Raw genomic sequence first — 16,544 nt, 5'->3', positions numbered from 1 at the left:
AAGATATTAAAAATGTCATTTATGAATGTAGAAAAGCGTATGAGCTATATAATGGCTGAGACTGCTGGGGATATTTCTAATATAGGTGAAGATCAGAATATTAAAGGTATAGTAAAGAGACCTGTATGGGTAACAAGAAAAATTTTATTAAATCCTACTAGTGAAATGGAAGATGTAAATAATTATCCATCTAACCAATATTCAAGTACGGCTTATAATTGGTTTCAATTTCTACTATTAGCACTATGGTTGCGTTTTCGAAGAATTCCTGTATTAGTTACATTTATATCAGTAGCTTTGTCTTTATTAACTGAGACAAGATTGGGTAATTATCGTTGGGCTATTTTAGCTCCATCTATTTTATTAACAATTTTACCTCCTTTTACAGTAGATTTATACTTTTATATAAGGACTCGTTTATCTGATTATAGAATAAATAATACATATTGTTTAGTATTTAATTCAAATAAGATGGAATTTAGTTTATTAAAGTGGGGTAAATTAAAAGTTGGTGATATAGTGTGTGTATTAGATGGTGAACAATTTCCAGCGGATGTTGTAGTTTTACAGTCTAGTGGTAAGAAAGCTTATATTTCATCAGAAGATGTAGATGGCTCTAGATTAGTTCGTACATGTGAACCAACAGGTTCTCAAACAGATTTAGAACGTGCTGTACATGAAATAATAATTGTTCAGGGGCGTTTAACATGTAGTATTCCTTCGGATGATATATATAATTTCGAGGGTTCTTTAAAATGGGAAGGGAATCCAAGAGCTACTGCATTATCAATTGATAATTTTGCTCAGATGTTTTCTAGATTAAGATTTGCAAGTTGGGTTTTAGCAGTTGTGGTTTATGCTGGAACAGATACAAGAATTGTTTGTAGACAGCATAGAGTGACCGATAGATGGTTACGATATTATTTACATTTAAAAGTTGAAAATATTTCTTCAATTATTTGTCTTGGTTTCTTTTGTTTATTACTTATTTTTATTATAGTAATTTCCTTTACAAGAGAATTTTCAATATTTGAAATTTACATGGATAATTTAGTTACGATTAATTCCAATTCAGTTATAAGGAATTTTAATAAGGATCGTTGGTTTTTACCTTTTGAATTTGCAGTTATATTTCATTTAGGTGTTCCAATTACACTAACAGCTATGACTGATCTTATTCGGATGATAAGTATATTAAGATTTTCAAGAAATAAGACTATAGTATCTAATACTAATGAAGAGAATTATAATTTACATAATGCAATGGCTTTATCAGTAAATTCACAGTTACACTATCCTAAGATAAAATCTGAGAAATCTTGCGAATTAGTATATAATAAGGATATTGAGGAAATAAAAAAGATACAAGACAAAATTGTTATTACAAACAATAAACAAATTACAAAAGATAAATATAAATCTTTTGAAGTATATTCAAATACAGAAATTTCTTTAGAATATCAAGATTTGAAATTAAACTTTGATAATAAACAAAACCACTTTAATACAATAAGAAATAATAATCTACAAAGAAAAAAGTATTTATATTCAGCACAGAAACAACTTAATAATATGATACAAAATACAGATATAAAACATAATTCAGAAATTATACCTCATTTAGATAGAAAGCAAATTACTGAAAATTATTTAGATAATTCTGAAGATTTATTAGAATCTCAACCGAACATTATTGTTAGAACTCCAGATGACATTCCAGCAAAACTATTAGAAAATAATAATGAAAAATATAATACAATTATAGATAAAAAATTAACACCAGCACAATCTGTTTCTTCAAATCCACCTTTACATAATAATATAACAATAAACAGCTTTGAAGACTTGGGCCTTAATAAAATGGAATCAAGCAGGGAATCTGAAAAAATAAAAGTATCCTTCCATAAATATGATTCTCTTGATTCATTTGGGCAAGTTGACTTTGCAATGACATGTCAGTCTGCAATAATGGAAATACCACCAATGAAACTTAAAGTATTAAGCTTATGTACAGGTGAATATTTCAAATTTTCAAAAACTGGAAATCTAGATGTAGCTCCTAAGTTTCCAATAGTATCAGGTTCTGTTTGGAAGTTTCATTCAACTTCATGGCATAGACATGAAGCTTCTAGATTTTGTAATGGTTCTCTTAGAGTAGTAAGACCTAATATCAATTTACCAATTGAATATATTGGCCTAAAACCACCTGAGAAATTGGAATTATACCGTTATGCTTCTGTTTTACTTTCACTAAGTAGATTGAGTATATTTAATACAAATATATCTGTTCTAGCTGATATTGAGCCTGATAATAAAAATCTTATTATTGAAGAAGATACCAATAAAAAATATTCATCTTATCCAAAAGAAATTCCATACTTAAGAAATACAATAGTTGAAACTCCACCGGATCTTTGGGTACCAGAGTATAGAAAACCATGGCCACCAGTTCCTCAGATCAAAGTTGAATCTCAATTACGGCAAAGAGTCCCTCCAGGGTCATTAATTGATTTAGAAGCACAGTTAGATATTACTGTAGGTGGTATATCTCAGTATAGAAATATTTCATCATCTCATTTATGGCATCCAGCTCTACCAATTCATCTAGTTCCTCATCATGTGATTAGAATGTTAAGTCGCATTGTGTTTAACAAACGTACTTCAAACTCTTATATATACTCATCTTCAGGGCATAGTAGTGATTCTTTTTGCCATAGTATAAGCTCACATAACACTGAAGAAAACGATAATCCTATAGAGGATGTTTTATATTTACTATTCAGCAATATTGTAGAATTGACAAGCAGGTTTTACAGTTGGTCTGATAAAATAGAATATGGTCTAGAGAATGAGTATTCATCTGTTATAAAGAGATTATTACTGGATTCAGTAGAATACTCTTTAAGATCCTCTCTCCGTAAGAATAAATTCACAAGAACAGAAAATAAAGTTGACTTATTAGGGAATTCTTCGATATCGTCTAAGAAAAAAAGTGACTATGAAGATCAAGAAATTGATTTTACAAATAGATCTGTTCTAACTGATATGTTATATGCTATGGCTATTTGTAATACAATTGTTCCACATTTAAGAGTTATACAGTCTAAAACTCCGAGAGGTTCAATTCATATACCCTCAGTTAAAACAATATGGGACAAGCAAAATCAATTTAAACATAAAACAACTATCAGATCCTCTTTTTTATCTACTTCATCAAGTATGAAAAAAAAAAACAGTTTTAAAGAACAAAAAAAAAGGATTAATCTTTTAAATAATCATTCTAGAATAATAAATTGCTGGAAAGGAAAAAAAAGTCAAGTAGTTAATTTTTTTAAGAATATACTTAATATTCACAAACAAATACCTTCAGAAAATAAATTGTCATTAAGTTTTGGTACTAAGTTTTCATCTTCTAGAAATACAAATTATTCAGAAATTGTACAAACTTTAAAAATTAGGAATTCATTATCATCATCGGGTTTATCCCCAGGTACTACAGATTTAAATAAACTAAAGTCTTCAAGATCCCTAAGTTCAAATTATGAAATTCTATCTTCACAAGATATTATCTCAAGAAGATATAATAGGAATTACGAGAAATTTCTTAAACAGCGTAGAATAAGTGGATTATATTTTATACCTAGAGAAATATTACTAATTAAAGCCTATTTAACTTATTCTCGTTATATTAAATATATTTCCTCAGATAGGGATATAGGAAAAAACAGAAAACTAAGAGAAAATATTGGGTTTACCTTAAAGACAGATTTTTCTTCACCTAACAATTCAAAAGTTGCTGTTCCTTTAGGAAAAAGTAAATCTAGATCTTCACATTCAATTGGAAAATATTACTTTAGAATAAAGCAAAGACGACAGAGAATAGCGTTATACAACTCTTATTTCCCTAGAGCTTATGTTCAATATTCTGGAATAGATGAAGATGACTTAACTATTGTACATGCAGCGGCAGGATGTGGAATGAGATTGGTTTTAATTAACACTCAACATATTGTAGTCGAAAGCTTTGGACGCACTATTTTTGCCTCTTTACTTTATAGAAGTGAAAATAATTTGAAACAAGAAGTTTCAATGCTTGTTAGATTTCCTCATACTCATATAGTAACTTTATATACTAGAGGATTAGCAGAGCACATGTTACCTTTGCTATCTGCAGAGTTTCTAACAAATGAAGGGACGGAATTTGATTATGATGGTAAAGTTGGAGATATTGGGATAAATAATTTAAAATCTGCTAATAATTCACCAATTGAAAGGGCTACAAATCTTGAGGAACTTATTTATAGAATTAAGAAACTTGAGTACGAAGGATGCAAAGTTTTCATCTTTGCTAAAAAAAATATAAGCCCAAAACTGGCACAGAGAATAAGTCTAAGACGTTCTCTAATAGAAAATTCTGATAATTTTACATTTATTTTAGATAATTCAGTTGATGATTACTTTGAATCAATTAAGATTAATATGGATTATCTTGGACATGTTGGATTAGAGTATAGATTGCAAGATAAAGTTCCAAGAACAATACAATCTATCATTGACTGTGGTATTAAACCATGGTTTTTATTTCAGCTATCATCAACTAATTCAATTAAACTACTATACAAGATTTTTCCTTTTTATAAAAAAATAGCTCTTATTAGACTCGATAGGCTGCAGTTGAATTCTACTCAGAAATGTATAACACTACTTTCGACAATATTAGATGATTTAAAAGCTTTAGAAGATTATTTATATAAAGGGAGTTATAATTCAATAAGTAGTCCAAACATTGAAAAAGATTTACAAAAAAAACAAAAAGCACCAAATATACTCTCAAATTTTGTATCCTTATCGACACTTTCTGGAGAGCAATCTATTAATTGGATTCAATCTTTATCAAGCACAAATGTTGGGCTATTACAAAATCCCTTCATTAAATCTATTTGTAAGGGAGGACATGAATGGTTAGGATGGAGTGGTAATTACCCAGGGAAAGGAATTACAAATGTTTTGCCAGGAATTATATTTTCTGCTAGGCAACTGGATGAAATCTTCTCTTCTAGAGATATGCTTAACTACTTTTTTTCTGTTGTTATTATGTGCCCATTTGTTGTAGTTAGTGATACAATGCCTACTCATATTGAATCAATCTCAACTCATTTAAGGAAAAATGTTTTACCACGTCCTGTAATTATGGGAATTTCTGGTAATACTGGAAATATTCCTCTAATGGCACCTTGCGATATATCTGTGAACATAACCAATAACAACAATATTTTTAAAAATACTAAAGCAAAAGCAAGAGCTAATAGACAAGATAATCCTCATACTTATAGAAAAGTAAAAAAAGCTAAGAATAATAAACCTGAGGATGAAAATAATGGAGTACATGTATCTATTTCAAATAATTTAAACGATGAAAGTGCAATGTACCTACAGGATATGATAAAAAGATCACATACTCAAACCTCATCTAAAGCTAGAACATCTTCAATAGCAGCTATTTCTGATGTTTCAATCACTAAGTTCTATCAAGTATTTCCTTTACTCTCTAGGGCTGGAAGATTGACATGGTATAGAACAAACTTAATTTTATTCTTCTCACTATTCAAAACCATATATTTGATGACTCCACATGTGGCATATCAATTTTATTGTCAATGGTCTGGAACTCCTATTTACTCTGTCCCCCTGATAAATGCATACTTTTTAGTATTGACAGTTGTACCTCCAGTTGTGTATGGATGCACTGGAGTTGATGTATCACCTGAACTTCTAGACTTACCTATTCTTTACAATGTTTCAAGAAATGGATATTATATATCTTGGGTAAATTACATACAATCATTTTTAGAAGGCTTGTTCTTAGGTATTGTGAGTTTTTATCTTGGTTTAATTGTTACATACTCAAGTCCATTTTCTTCAGCAAAATCTACAGGTCTTCCAACATTATCTGCAGCTTTAACTCTTTATAGTGCTTTTGGACCTCTTTTATCATTTTTTATGAAGGTTAATAGCATTCCTTGGCCATTCCTCTTTTTTCTAATTCTAACACCATCCACTTTTGTTATACTACTGGCTTTTATAAATACCCATAACCTTGTACAATGGTCAGAAATTTTCTTTACAGGTTTTGAATTTTTGGGATCTACTCTATTTATTTTAACTCTGCCTCTTTTATTTATGTGTATTGTTATATTCAACACTATCTGGTATTTATTAATAAATGCATTTTATCCTAATCCAGTTTATTCTCTTAGAAGCTGGTGGTACATTCATGTAAAACAATCTAGAGATGTAGCTCTAAAACCTATTTGGGAAAGTTTTAAGCAATATATTTACATTAAAAGATATTACAAAAGTATAAAGAGACTCTTGAAATATTTCTATATTTGGATTTTCTATTCGATTAAAATATTTAAACGGACTTGGAATATTGGGTTTGATGAAAAAGATTCTCCAAATACGAGAGAATTAATTCATTATAATATGATACCAGTACTTGTGGACACCAAAAATGATTTTTATCCTTTAAATTCTCAGACAAAAGGTCAGTCTAAAATAGCTAAATCATTCTTAGATGAGAAAGCTTCTGCTACGCAAACCTCTTCCCAGAGTTTAGTATCTAATACTATTTCATATTTCAATAAACTCTCCTTTGTTGACCAATATTATTCAGCCTTTAATAGAGAATTAAGTAAATCGGAAAAATTTCCAATGAATTATTTAAATCCAAAACTTGATTTAGGAACAAGTAACTTAGAATCATTAAATTATTTTTTACAAAAACAATTAATTGGTAAGGATAAACTTTTTAATGTGTTAATAATTAACTACTTAGAAGGTGATAATTTAGTATATTATTTGGATTCATTTACTGAATGGCTTAACCATGTAGCTTATTATAGTAGGTTAATATGGCATCCCAAGCAACCTTATATTTCAATTTACAATAAGCCCCTCAAACATATGAGAATTAAAGGTATGAAATCTTTACAATTTATTCAATATCTCAGAAACTTAGCAGGAAAAAACAAGGAAGATTTTCGTGGAGCAATTGTTGAATTTGGTTTATCACTAATTAAGGATTATAAATTCATTGGAAATGAAAGTGGTACTTCTGCAGGTCATTCTACATCTAACTTTGAAAGTAAATTATTATATAATGGAATAAATACAAGCACTGCAGGAATCTCAAACTATGGAGGAATTGCAGCTTTATCCCAAGAAATTAATAAATTATTAAACCCATACAAATTAACTTTTAAAATTAATCAAATAGAAATGCAATACCAAATCGAACGAAAATTAGAGACACATAAATACCGGTATACATTCAGAGCTGTTCTATTGGTTTTATCTGGATTATTTTTATCTTTAGCACCTGCTGCTATAAATTTATGGGAATATAGTCATAAATGGGTTGGTTTACTTCTATTAATATTTTGCCTGTCATTGTCAATCCAATTTGCTTTAAGTTACACAAGTGCTAAAAGCAATTTATTATTTAATTCTCAACTTCCAATTTTAATTATAATATCAGTTAGCTCTATAATAGCAAGCTGTCATGGATTCTCATTAGCTGTAATATACCCGATTCTATCATTTATTATATTTCGCCTTGGTTTTATACCAGGAGTTTATATCACAATCATTGGGTTTATAAGTGTGGTTCTTAGTCAACTTATATGGTTTGTTTCATCCTTTAACTGGCTTAGATTTCTTCCAATCCTGTTGGGAATAAACTCATTCTGCGGTTTCCTTGGATATAGATCTGAATTACTATATAGAACTCAATTCTTACTTTTATATCATACAAATGACTTGAGACAAAGACAAAGACAAATTCTCGATACTATGCTCCCATCTTTTATTGTTGACAGATTACTTAATATCCAGGGCTTTGCTAATACTGTAACTGCCGAAGATAGGGGTATTGTATCTGTTTTATTTTGTGATATATATGATTTCCATACTGTAGTTGCAGTATTACCTCCAAAGAAGCTTATATATTTGTTAGACAAATTCTTCTTATCTTTGGATTGTCTTACTGAGGAATATAATTGTACTAAGATTGAAACAGTATTTGAAACTTACCTAGTTGCATCTTGCTTGAACCCAACACACAACACTACTGGATGCAATAGGCACTCTGCTATGAATGACTTATTCAATCTTTTTAAATTAGCTCTACAAATGCATAAACAAGCATCCCTAATATTCTATGAAATTTCATCAATGAACTTTATTATTCCCGAACTGGATACATTTAAACAAAATCAATCTAATCAATTTAATTCTACTGTATCTGAAAATTATCGATCAATAAATATTAATGATATTGTAAATCTAACTTTAAATAATAAAGGAAATCCTTGCATAATTTCAGGTACTGGTATAAATTTACAACAACTAAAATTAAAAATAGGAATCCATTCAGGAAGAGTAATATCAGGTATTGTAGGTACAAATAAACCTCAATATGCACTATTTGGTGATACAGTTAATACAGCTAGTAGAATGAAGTCATCTTGTGAATTTGGAAAAATACAAGTTACATCAACAACTTATGAGTTTTTAAGGCATATTCCACAATTAAAATGGAAATATAAACGTATATTTGTAAAAGGAAAAGGGTTCATGGACACATTTGTTCTTAATCGTGTTATTGGCTCTGCATATCCAAATTATACTATAATATCACGTAGAACACTTCGGGGAAAAGGAGTAAACTCTATTCAAGTTGGTGAATACTCTATTAAACTCTATCCAGATGCAGACTTGTTGAATCTCTATTCGACTACAAGAAATGAAACAATTTATAACTCCAACTCTGTTATTAAGACTCCAGATTCTGATATAAGTGCTGTTATAACAAAATCACCTGAATTATCTGTATCAGCTTCTCTTGAGTCTATTAATCCTCCTTTAGATCATCATGAATCCATAAATCCAATTCAAAACCATTTTTCACTTGCTGAAAACATATCATCAAATCCATCACTGAATACTTTAGATGATATCTTACAAAATTCAAATCAAGATCTAAAAGAAAAAGAGAAAAATGAGGTATCAAGCTTAGTTCTTAATATTAAAAATCATTTCACACATTTTGAAAATATTGTTAAGCATTTTTCTCAAAAACATTTAAACAACTGTAATAATCATCATGATAATTATAATCACAAAAATGGTGATACTGGGCAAAATTTGACAAGGAATTCACATTTATATACTGTTAGCAGCAACTTTCATGATTACTCTGATGTTCAATCACAATGTAATTTGGGAGCTAAATACGATGATTATAATATTGAACATCAGCAACTACATGAACATAGTGTTGATTCAGAAAATTATGACATTAATATTGAAAGTTCTAGTGAAAGTGATTATAATTTTCATTCTTCACAAAATTCATTATATTCTTCATCTAATTCAACTGGTATAACTGGGGAAGCTATATCTAATTTAATGTCAATAAATCTATGCTTTAAAGATAGCTTAATTGAGCAGAGATATCTTATTACTTACTATTCTAATTTAACAACTTTACGTACTATTGAAGAAAGTTTGGTTATAGTTGTTGTAACTCTAGTCTTACAAACTTTAATATTTACTATAGTACCTTGTGGAGAAATAACTGAGTTGGAAAGTGCTGGATTTAGAGTACTATGGACTGTTAGATCTTTTTATATTGCATCTATATTCCTCTCATGGCTTGTTTTATTTAGCAGCTCCTTGAATTACCAAGAGCAAAACCTTCAACTTAAAAAGCAATCAATATTAAATTCAGACTATATAGACTCAGAAGCTGATATTTTCTATACTAGTACTAAAAACATCGGTGGACCTATTTTATTTCTTAATGCAGTTTTAGCAGGAGGTGCATCGATGCTGATGTTAACAATATTATGGCAATATGCAACTGTAGAAAGTTCAAGAGTCTTATGGCATGATGAAGGAGTAATTGAATTACTTTTATTAACTACAGTTTATCATAATGCTGGTCTTCTATTTCGATATATTATATTATTTGATACATTGATAATATTTTTCTTGATTATAATATTTATAGCAGGAAGTAGTAACATGAATTGGCAAGGAATGATTATATATTGTGTAAGTCTATGCATTAATATCATTGCATCATATACACGTGAAAAAACCGGTCGTACTATATTTTATACTACAGTTGAAGCAGAATACTGCGAACAGAAAACAGAGGAGTTACTAGTTGCAATGCTTCCTAGAAGAGTACTAATTGATATCCAAGAAGATTGTTTAAAGTTAGTATATGTGCATAAAAATGTAACATTTCTTTTTTCAGATATATGTGGTTTTACTCATTGGGCTATGTCTGTTGAAGCTGAACGTGTAGTACTAGTACTAAGTAACTTATATGCTCAATTTGATCAGGCAACAGCTAAATTTGGATTATTTAAACTATTCACTATTGGTGATGCTTATGTTGCAATGAGTGAGCCAGATCCTTCCTTAGATGTACAATCTAACTCAACATTTCAGCATAAATCTAGTAGTTCAAATATATCTAATAAACAAACTCCATCAAATTGTTCCAAACCTCTATTATATCAAAATAATACATTACCTACATATATTGATGGATATACTCCTGCAGAAGGAGCTAAACGAACCATAGCTATGGCTTTATCTATGTTAAAACAAATAAGTTTAGTTAGAGAACAGCTTCAAATACCAGATTTAAATATGAGAATTGGTCTCCATTTTGGAAGTTGTATTGGGGGAATAGTTGGAAGTAGCCGATTGAGGTATGAAATTTGGGGTCATGATGTTATTATTGGAAATCGTATAGAATCATGTGGTATTCCTGGTTGTATTACCATATCTGGAAAATTACATCAATTACTAAATAAGTATTGTTCTAATTTATTCAAATTTACTTATGTTGGAAATGTAACTATAAGAAAACATCAAATATCAATGTTTAAAGTGAAAATCAAGAAAAATGTCAAACTACAAATTGATAAAGTTACTAACTCTGAAAGTATTACATCTAATATAAAAAGGAATATACTATCTTTTAGACCAAAAAGAACTTATATGCAACAGCTACTGAATAAAGAATAATATTCCAAGTTAATTATTTTATATATTATTAATTGGATAACGGAAATATATAACAAAATAAATAACTTAAAATTATTATTGGATCACTAATCTAGAATGAAATAAATATAAATATATTATTAAATGTTAAATATATTTTGTTACATTTAAAAAAGAATCAAATATTATACAATTTTTATTTACTACTTAAGAAACTATAATTTAACAAATATATAGAAACATTTAATCTATTTAATATTTACAAATTTCTATTAGACATTATTTGAGATACCTGCAGACATATTATATTCATTTCTCGCTATTGAACAGACACCATGTATACGTACATCTACATATCCAATTGCACATTCATCCAGTAAACTTTCTACTACATTACTAGAAAAAAACTTATACAAAGGATATCTAGTTATGGAACGTACTTTTTCCTTGCCTACAATTACCAATTGGGTGTTACTAGTTTTATTTTTCTCTATATCTAGTTCAAAATTACATACTGCTACTATGTCCTTGTTGTCTTCAATATATATACTATACTTACAAGTTCTTCTAACTTCATTTAATATACTAACTGGTAAGAAGATAATATCATTACAGATTAGTTTTATAGAATAAGAATCTATGAAATTATTGAAATATCTTTTATTATATATATTACAGAGTTTTCTAGCAAAATGTTTGGATATCCCAGTATGTTCACTCTCAAGTCTATGCAAATATACTAATCTTTCATTATTTGTATCATTTACTAAACGAAGATTTAGCTTTAAATTATTATAAATATTAAAATGTTTACTTGCAAAACCGGGCAAAAGGGCCACTTGGACTATATAAAATTCAATTTCATTCTTTTTTTTATGAATATATTCAGGACTAGTTAATAACTTATTAAGATTTTCTGTTTTAATTTTAGCTATTTCACTTTGAGTCGTATATTTTGGCTTTACATATTGTCTATATTCTGCTATAGTTTTAATTTTTATATCATCAGTAGAGTTCAATTTACATACATTTAACTGATTACTTGTTCTATCTTCTACTTTGTATCTCTTGTCAGTTATTTCACTTTTAGAGGGCCAAATTATATTTATATTTTGTTTTGGGTATCCATTATCTTCATTATCACTAGAATCTTCATCTGAACAAGATGAAGAATTACAATACTTAATTTCTTCAATATTATTGGTTATTGCTGATTGTGGGAGTAAATCTAATTCGGAATTTACATTACTTATATTTTCAAAATTTGGATATTCTATGCTTTCAATAAATTTACTATTTGATTTCCTCGAAAACATTTCAGTTTTATACAGCGAAAACTAATAGTATATAGTTTATCTCTATAGAGTTAGTAAATTATTTGTATACCTGTAAAAAAATATCAACTGAACTCCACACAATATTTGTAAATTTTAATGCAATTATTTTAATTTTATTTTTTAGTTATATATAAGTCATATTCTATTATAGACTGTTACTTATACCACGATTATATTTATAAAAAAATATATACTCTCAAATCTTAATACTCAAAATAAACAATACTAAGAATAAATTTAATATAAATTTTACCAAAAGAGACAATATGTACCTAATTTAAAAGATTTGGTAGCAATCAGATAATATATTATATTAATTTTCTGAGATTATAGTAACATTACATCACATGCATCAAAATACTACTAGATAGTATCGAATATAAATACCCGCTAGCGGTCATATGCCACGTAAGAAGAAATAGTCTTTTTCTGGCATTTTGAAAATATATAATACAATATTTCTATATATTATAATTCGTAGTGAATATTATAAATGAGAGATAAATCAAAAAAAGCAAGCAAATCTCAATTGAAACGCATAAGAGAAAGTCTAGATGATGAGATCTCTTCAGATGAAGAGATACAACAAGAAAAAAAAGGTTATAAAGATATTAGTATTGAAGAAGATGACTTTTTTGAGACTTATGATGAAAGGAAAATATCAATGGCAAAGAAATATCTGAAAAAGTTAGATATCATGGATAATGAAGGCAGTTATGACTTATCTGGTCTGGAAGATAAAATACAAAAGAAAGAATTAGCGAATAATTTGAAACTCTCAACTAAAACCTTCTATAAAGGCCATAAATTAAGTGTAACATGTATTTCAGTATCTGATGATAGTAAAATAGCATATACTGGGGGTAAAGATTGTGCTATGATTAGATGGGATCTAGAAACAGGTAATAAGACAATATACTCTGGTAGAAGAAAACAGTTTGATTGTGGAGGGCATTTTGAACAAATTAAAAGTATATGCATACAAAGAGATAAAAACTTGATATGTACAGCTGGAGTAGATCGCGTGATTAGACTATGGGATTCAAGAAGCCCTAATTGTATAGATAAACTACATGGTCATACAGATACAATAACGGGCTTAGTTAGTGAACCAAATTCTGATATGAATCAAATAATTTCAGTATCATATGACAAGACATTAAAATTATGGAGCTTAGATTCTAGAGCTCATATGAATACATATTATGGTCATACAAATCATATTACATCTTGTGATATTGCAATCAGGGATCGACCTTTGACGGGTAGCGAAGATTATACATCTAGATTATGGAAACTTTCAGCTGATTCTCACTTAATATTCCATTCAGAGAATTCTAATAATAATAAAGTTAATACTCCAATAGATTCAGTTTGTTGTATAGATAATTCTACATTTTTAACTGGGACACAAGATGGAAGTATACAGTACTGGTCACAATTTAAAAAGAAACCATTATTATCTTGTAGCAAAATACATAATAGCATAATATCTATAAGAAATATTAAATTTTCAGATTTAGTATTTACAGGAGGTCATGATGGAGTTATTAAAGCATGGAAAATACAAAGTAATCAGATAATTAATCTGAATGCTAACATAGAAATTGATGGATTTGTTAATAGTATGGATGTTACAGATCAAGTTTTAGTAGCTGCTATTGGACAAGAACATAGATTAGGAAGATGGGAAACTGTAAAATATGCTAAGAATGGGATACTAGTACAATCACTTGAGTTTTGTTCTGCTGATTAAATATTTCAATATCCATTCTATATATTTAATGGTTTACAGAATTTCATTGGTAGATTAAGATAGAACTGTTACTTAATAAATATTTTAATATATTATAAAGTAAATAATTACTCTACATAATTGATAATATCAACTTTTTTTTTTTTCAAGATTTCCTTTTTGATTCATTAATATTTTCTAATATGGAAAATAATTCCGAATATTTCAACTTCAAAGAATTATTCTCTAGTTCTAATTGATCTGCTTTAGATTTCAAGTCTACCAATTAAAACAAAAAACATTTATTTATTATATAGTATAGAATAATTCTTTTTTAACAATTTATAACAGAAAAGGTTAAATAATTCCCTCATATAATACTATATACATACCTTCCAGTTCACTTTGTGTCTCTAATATTCTGTTAACTAAATTAGATTTTTCCATATCTTCATCATTATTTAGATCTTTGGATGTCAAATCCCCGTTCATTATAAAATTTATTATACCTAGTTTATTACTCAAAAGTGAGATTAAAATATTTGGGTTATTTGGCGCTCATACGGGTCTTGTGTGTTAAATATTTTCTAAAAACATTGCAACTATTTAAAAGGATTTCATAACATTTAGATTATTGAGATCTTGTAATTGTAGTTCATATATATAGGAAAAAAAACTTTAGTGAAAAAAATAAAAACAATTGAAGTAGTATGGACCAGACCTAAATTAGTAAATTAGGATGGTTAGCTAAACTTATGACTTATATTATTCTTGAATTAAAATGAGTTCAAATTTTTTTTTAACCCTAAATAAAAATTTGATCTATTCAGGTTTAGGAATTGTAGGTAAAGGAGTTATAATTTTTTCTTGGTATGACAAAATACTTAGCGAGATCAAGGATAAGGTAAGCTACAATTTCTTGAAATTGATGAATATATGAATTATAACAGTATAGAACTTATCTGAATGGTTAAAATTACACTTTTCCATTATTTTTTAATTATCTAACTTGTAGTAATTGAATATTCTTATTAATTGTCATTTCTAGATTCATGACGTCTTTTCAGATTCACTAAACTGTAACTTAGGTTGCAATACAAGAACAATTAGACAAGTTCATGATAATGCAAAATTATATATTTGGATACCAGAAAAATCTAATAATATTGCATATGCAATATGTTGTATTTCAAAAAATTATCCTGAGAGGTTGATATATGCAGCTTTAAAAGAAATGGAATATTTTACAATGTCAATGATTACTATTGATAATTTAGTTATACTCAAGGAAAATGAATTAGTAGATTATAAAGATTTCAGAATTAATATAAAGGAGTTGATTCATAGATATGATAATCCTAAAAATATTGATAAGATATCTCAGATGCAATGTACTGTTAATGGAGTCAAAGATACTCTTCAGGATAACATCCATATAATGCTTGAAAATAAGGTAAGTTTTATTTAAAAAAATAAATAAGATTATAAAATAAATAAACCATACTTTTTAGGGAAATCTTGAAAGTTTAGATAATAAGGCAGCATTATTGGAAAGTGAAGCAGGTACATTTCTTAATGATTCAATAACAGCAAAGAGGCATTTTTGGTGGAAAAATATGAAATTGAAACTAATCCTGATAGGAGTTATTTCTCTTGTTATTGGAGTTATCGTAACATCTTTAATTAATATGTTTTCTTTTAGCCATACACGTACAATAACAACATATGTACATACAAAAGAAGATAATAATACAATAAGAGATCAGCTTAAGTCATCTATAGATAACAAACAAATTCTCAATAATACTGAGCTACCATTACTCTGAGTTTTATTAAGTTGAATAAAAATTTGGTGGGAAACCTAGTTTTTCCATTTCATCTTGTTCATCTACTTGAATATTATTATCATTTTGTTTCAGTTGTTTCTTCTGCAAAATTAAATTATCTAATTTTGATTTTACAGATTCAAGTGATTTTTTTTCAACAATCATTGTCATACCTAGCATTCTGTTATGTTTTTCACTGTTTAAATGAGCTACCCAAGAGTGAGAATCGTGAGAAGAGTATTCACAGACTTTGCACCAAAATCCAACACTTTCCTGTTTTTTTGTAATATCTGCTATTATATGAACTTTTCCAATATCTCTATCTAAATCTAAATTCTCCTCCCTGATCTTTAAATTTGACTGTATTTCAGCTAAATTCCTTCTGCTATTACTGCTATATGGTGACGTAGATTTAGCTGCGCAGTTACCAGGTCTTTTATGACTTCTATAAAACTCCTTATCCCATATCTTCCTACCTAAAACATCTTTTCTATCATTTTGTTCTTTACCTTGACTCATACCTCTTACATCCTATATCTATCTTTCTTATATACCTAC

At 28.2% G+C, this 16,544-nt stretch overlaps 5 protein-coding genes across 5 annotated transcripts, besides 13 other annotated features; 3 read left to right on the top strand and 2 right to left on the bottom strand.

Moving 5' to 3' along the window:
* Nucleotides 1-12: 12 nt before the first annotated feature.
* CMU_042790 (adenylate and guanylate cyclase catalytic domain-containing protein) lies at nucleotides 13-11,109 on the top strand (the record flags this gene model as incomplete). The annotated part of the gene is made up of 1 exon (XM_002139518.1): nucleotides 13-11,109. One exon carries the CDS (start codon nucleotides 13-15, stop codon nucleotides 11,107-11,109), a length of 11,097 nt encoding a protein of 3,698 aa, XP_002139554.1.
* Nucleotides 1,733-1,777: a sequence feature (AT_rich).
* Nucleotides 11,110-11,118: 9 nt separating the features above from the next.
* Nucleotides 11,119-11,143: a sequence feature (AT_rich).
* A 9-nt stretch (nucleotides 11,144-11,152) lies between these two features.
* Nucleotides 11,153-11,189: a sequence feature (AT_rich).
* Nucleotides 11,190-11,208: 19 nt separating this feature from the next.
* Nucleotides 11,209-11,350: a sequence feature (AT_rich).
* Nucleotides 11,351-11,360: 10 nt separating this feature from the next.
* Nucleotides 11,361-12,404, bottom strand: CMU_042780 (uncharacterized protein; the record flags this gene model as incomplete). The annotated part of the gene is made up of 1 exon (XM_002139517.1): nucleotides 11,361-12,404. The coding sequence occupies one exon, from the start codon at nucleotides 12,402-12,404 to the stop codon at nucleotides 11,361-11,363; it is 1,044 nt and encodes a 347-aa protein (XP_002139553.1).
* Nucleotides 11,872-11,896: a sequence feature (AT_rich).
* A 121-nt stretch (nucleotides 12,405-12,525) lies between the features above and the next one.
* Nucleotides 12,526-12,559: a sequence feature (AT_rich).
* A 35-nt stretch (nucleotides 12,560-12,594) lies between these two features.
* Nucleotides 12,595-12,618: a sequence feature (AT_rich).
* A 37-nt stretch (nucleotides 12,619-12,655) lies between these two features.
* Nucleotides 12,656-12,677: a sequence feature (AT_rich).
* Nucleotides 12,678-12,725: 48 nt separating this feature from the next.
* Nucleotides 12,726-12,746: a sequence feature (AT_rich).
* A 119-nt stretch (nucleotides 12,747-12,865) lies between these two features.
* Nucleotides 12,866-12,901: a sequence feature (AT_rich).
* A 17-nt stretch (nucleotides 12,902-12,918) lies between these two features.
* CMU_042770 (uncharacterized protein) lies at nucleotides 12,919-14,181 on the top strand (the record flags this gene model as incomplete). The annotated part of the gene is made up of 1 exon (XM_002139516.1): nucleotides 12,919-14,181. One exon carries the CDS (start codon nucleotides 12,919-12,921, stop codon nucleotides 14,179-14,181), a length of 1,263 nt encoding a protein of 420 aa, XP_002139552.1.
* Nucleotides 14,182-14,253: 72 nt separating this feature from the next.
* Nucleotides 14,254-14,291: a sequence feature (AT_rich).
* A 153-nt stretch (nucleotides 14,292-14,444) lies between these two features.
* Nucleotides 14,445-14,508: a sequence feature (AT_rich).
* A 433-nt stretch (nucleotides 14,509-14,941) lies between these two features.
* On the top strand, nucleotides 14,942-15,986 carry CMU_042760 (synaptobrevin family protein; the record flags this gene model as incomplete). Its single annotated transcript, XM_002139515.1, has 3 exons — nucleotides 14,942-15,064; nucleotides 15,209-15,613; nucleotides 15,672-15,986. The coding sequence occupies 3 exons, from the start codon at nucleotides 14,942-14,944 to the stop codon at nucleotides 15,984-15,986; spliced, it is 843 nt and encodes a 280-aa protein (XP_002139551.1).
* Nucleotides 15,619-15,658: a sequence feature (AT_rich).
* Nucleotides 15,987-15,992: 6 nt separating the features above from the next.
* Nucleotides 15,993-16,505, bottom strand: CMU_042750 (uncharacterized protein; the record flags this gene model as incomplete). Its single annotated transcript, XM_002139514.1, has 1 exon — nucleotides 15,993-16,505. The coding sequence occupies one exon, from the start codon at nucleotides 16,503-16,505 to the stop codon at nucleotides 15,993-15,995; it is 513 nt and encodes a 170-aa protein (XP_002139550.1).
* Nucleotides 16,506-16,544: the final 39 nt, after the last annotated feature.

This window comes from Cryptosporidium muris, genomic scaffold (assembly GCF_000006515.1).
Source record: "Cryptosporidium muris RN66 scf_1106632373453 genomic scaffold, whole genome shotgun sequence".
Classification (NCBI taxonomy): domain Eukaryota; phylum Apicomplexa; class Conoidasida; order Eucoccidiorida; family Cryptosporidiidae; genus Cryptosporidium; species Cryptosporidium muris.
The sequence above is the reverse complement of the archived record's forward strand: the minus strand, read 5'-3'. Positions and strand labels throughout refer to the sequence as shown.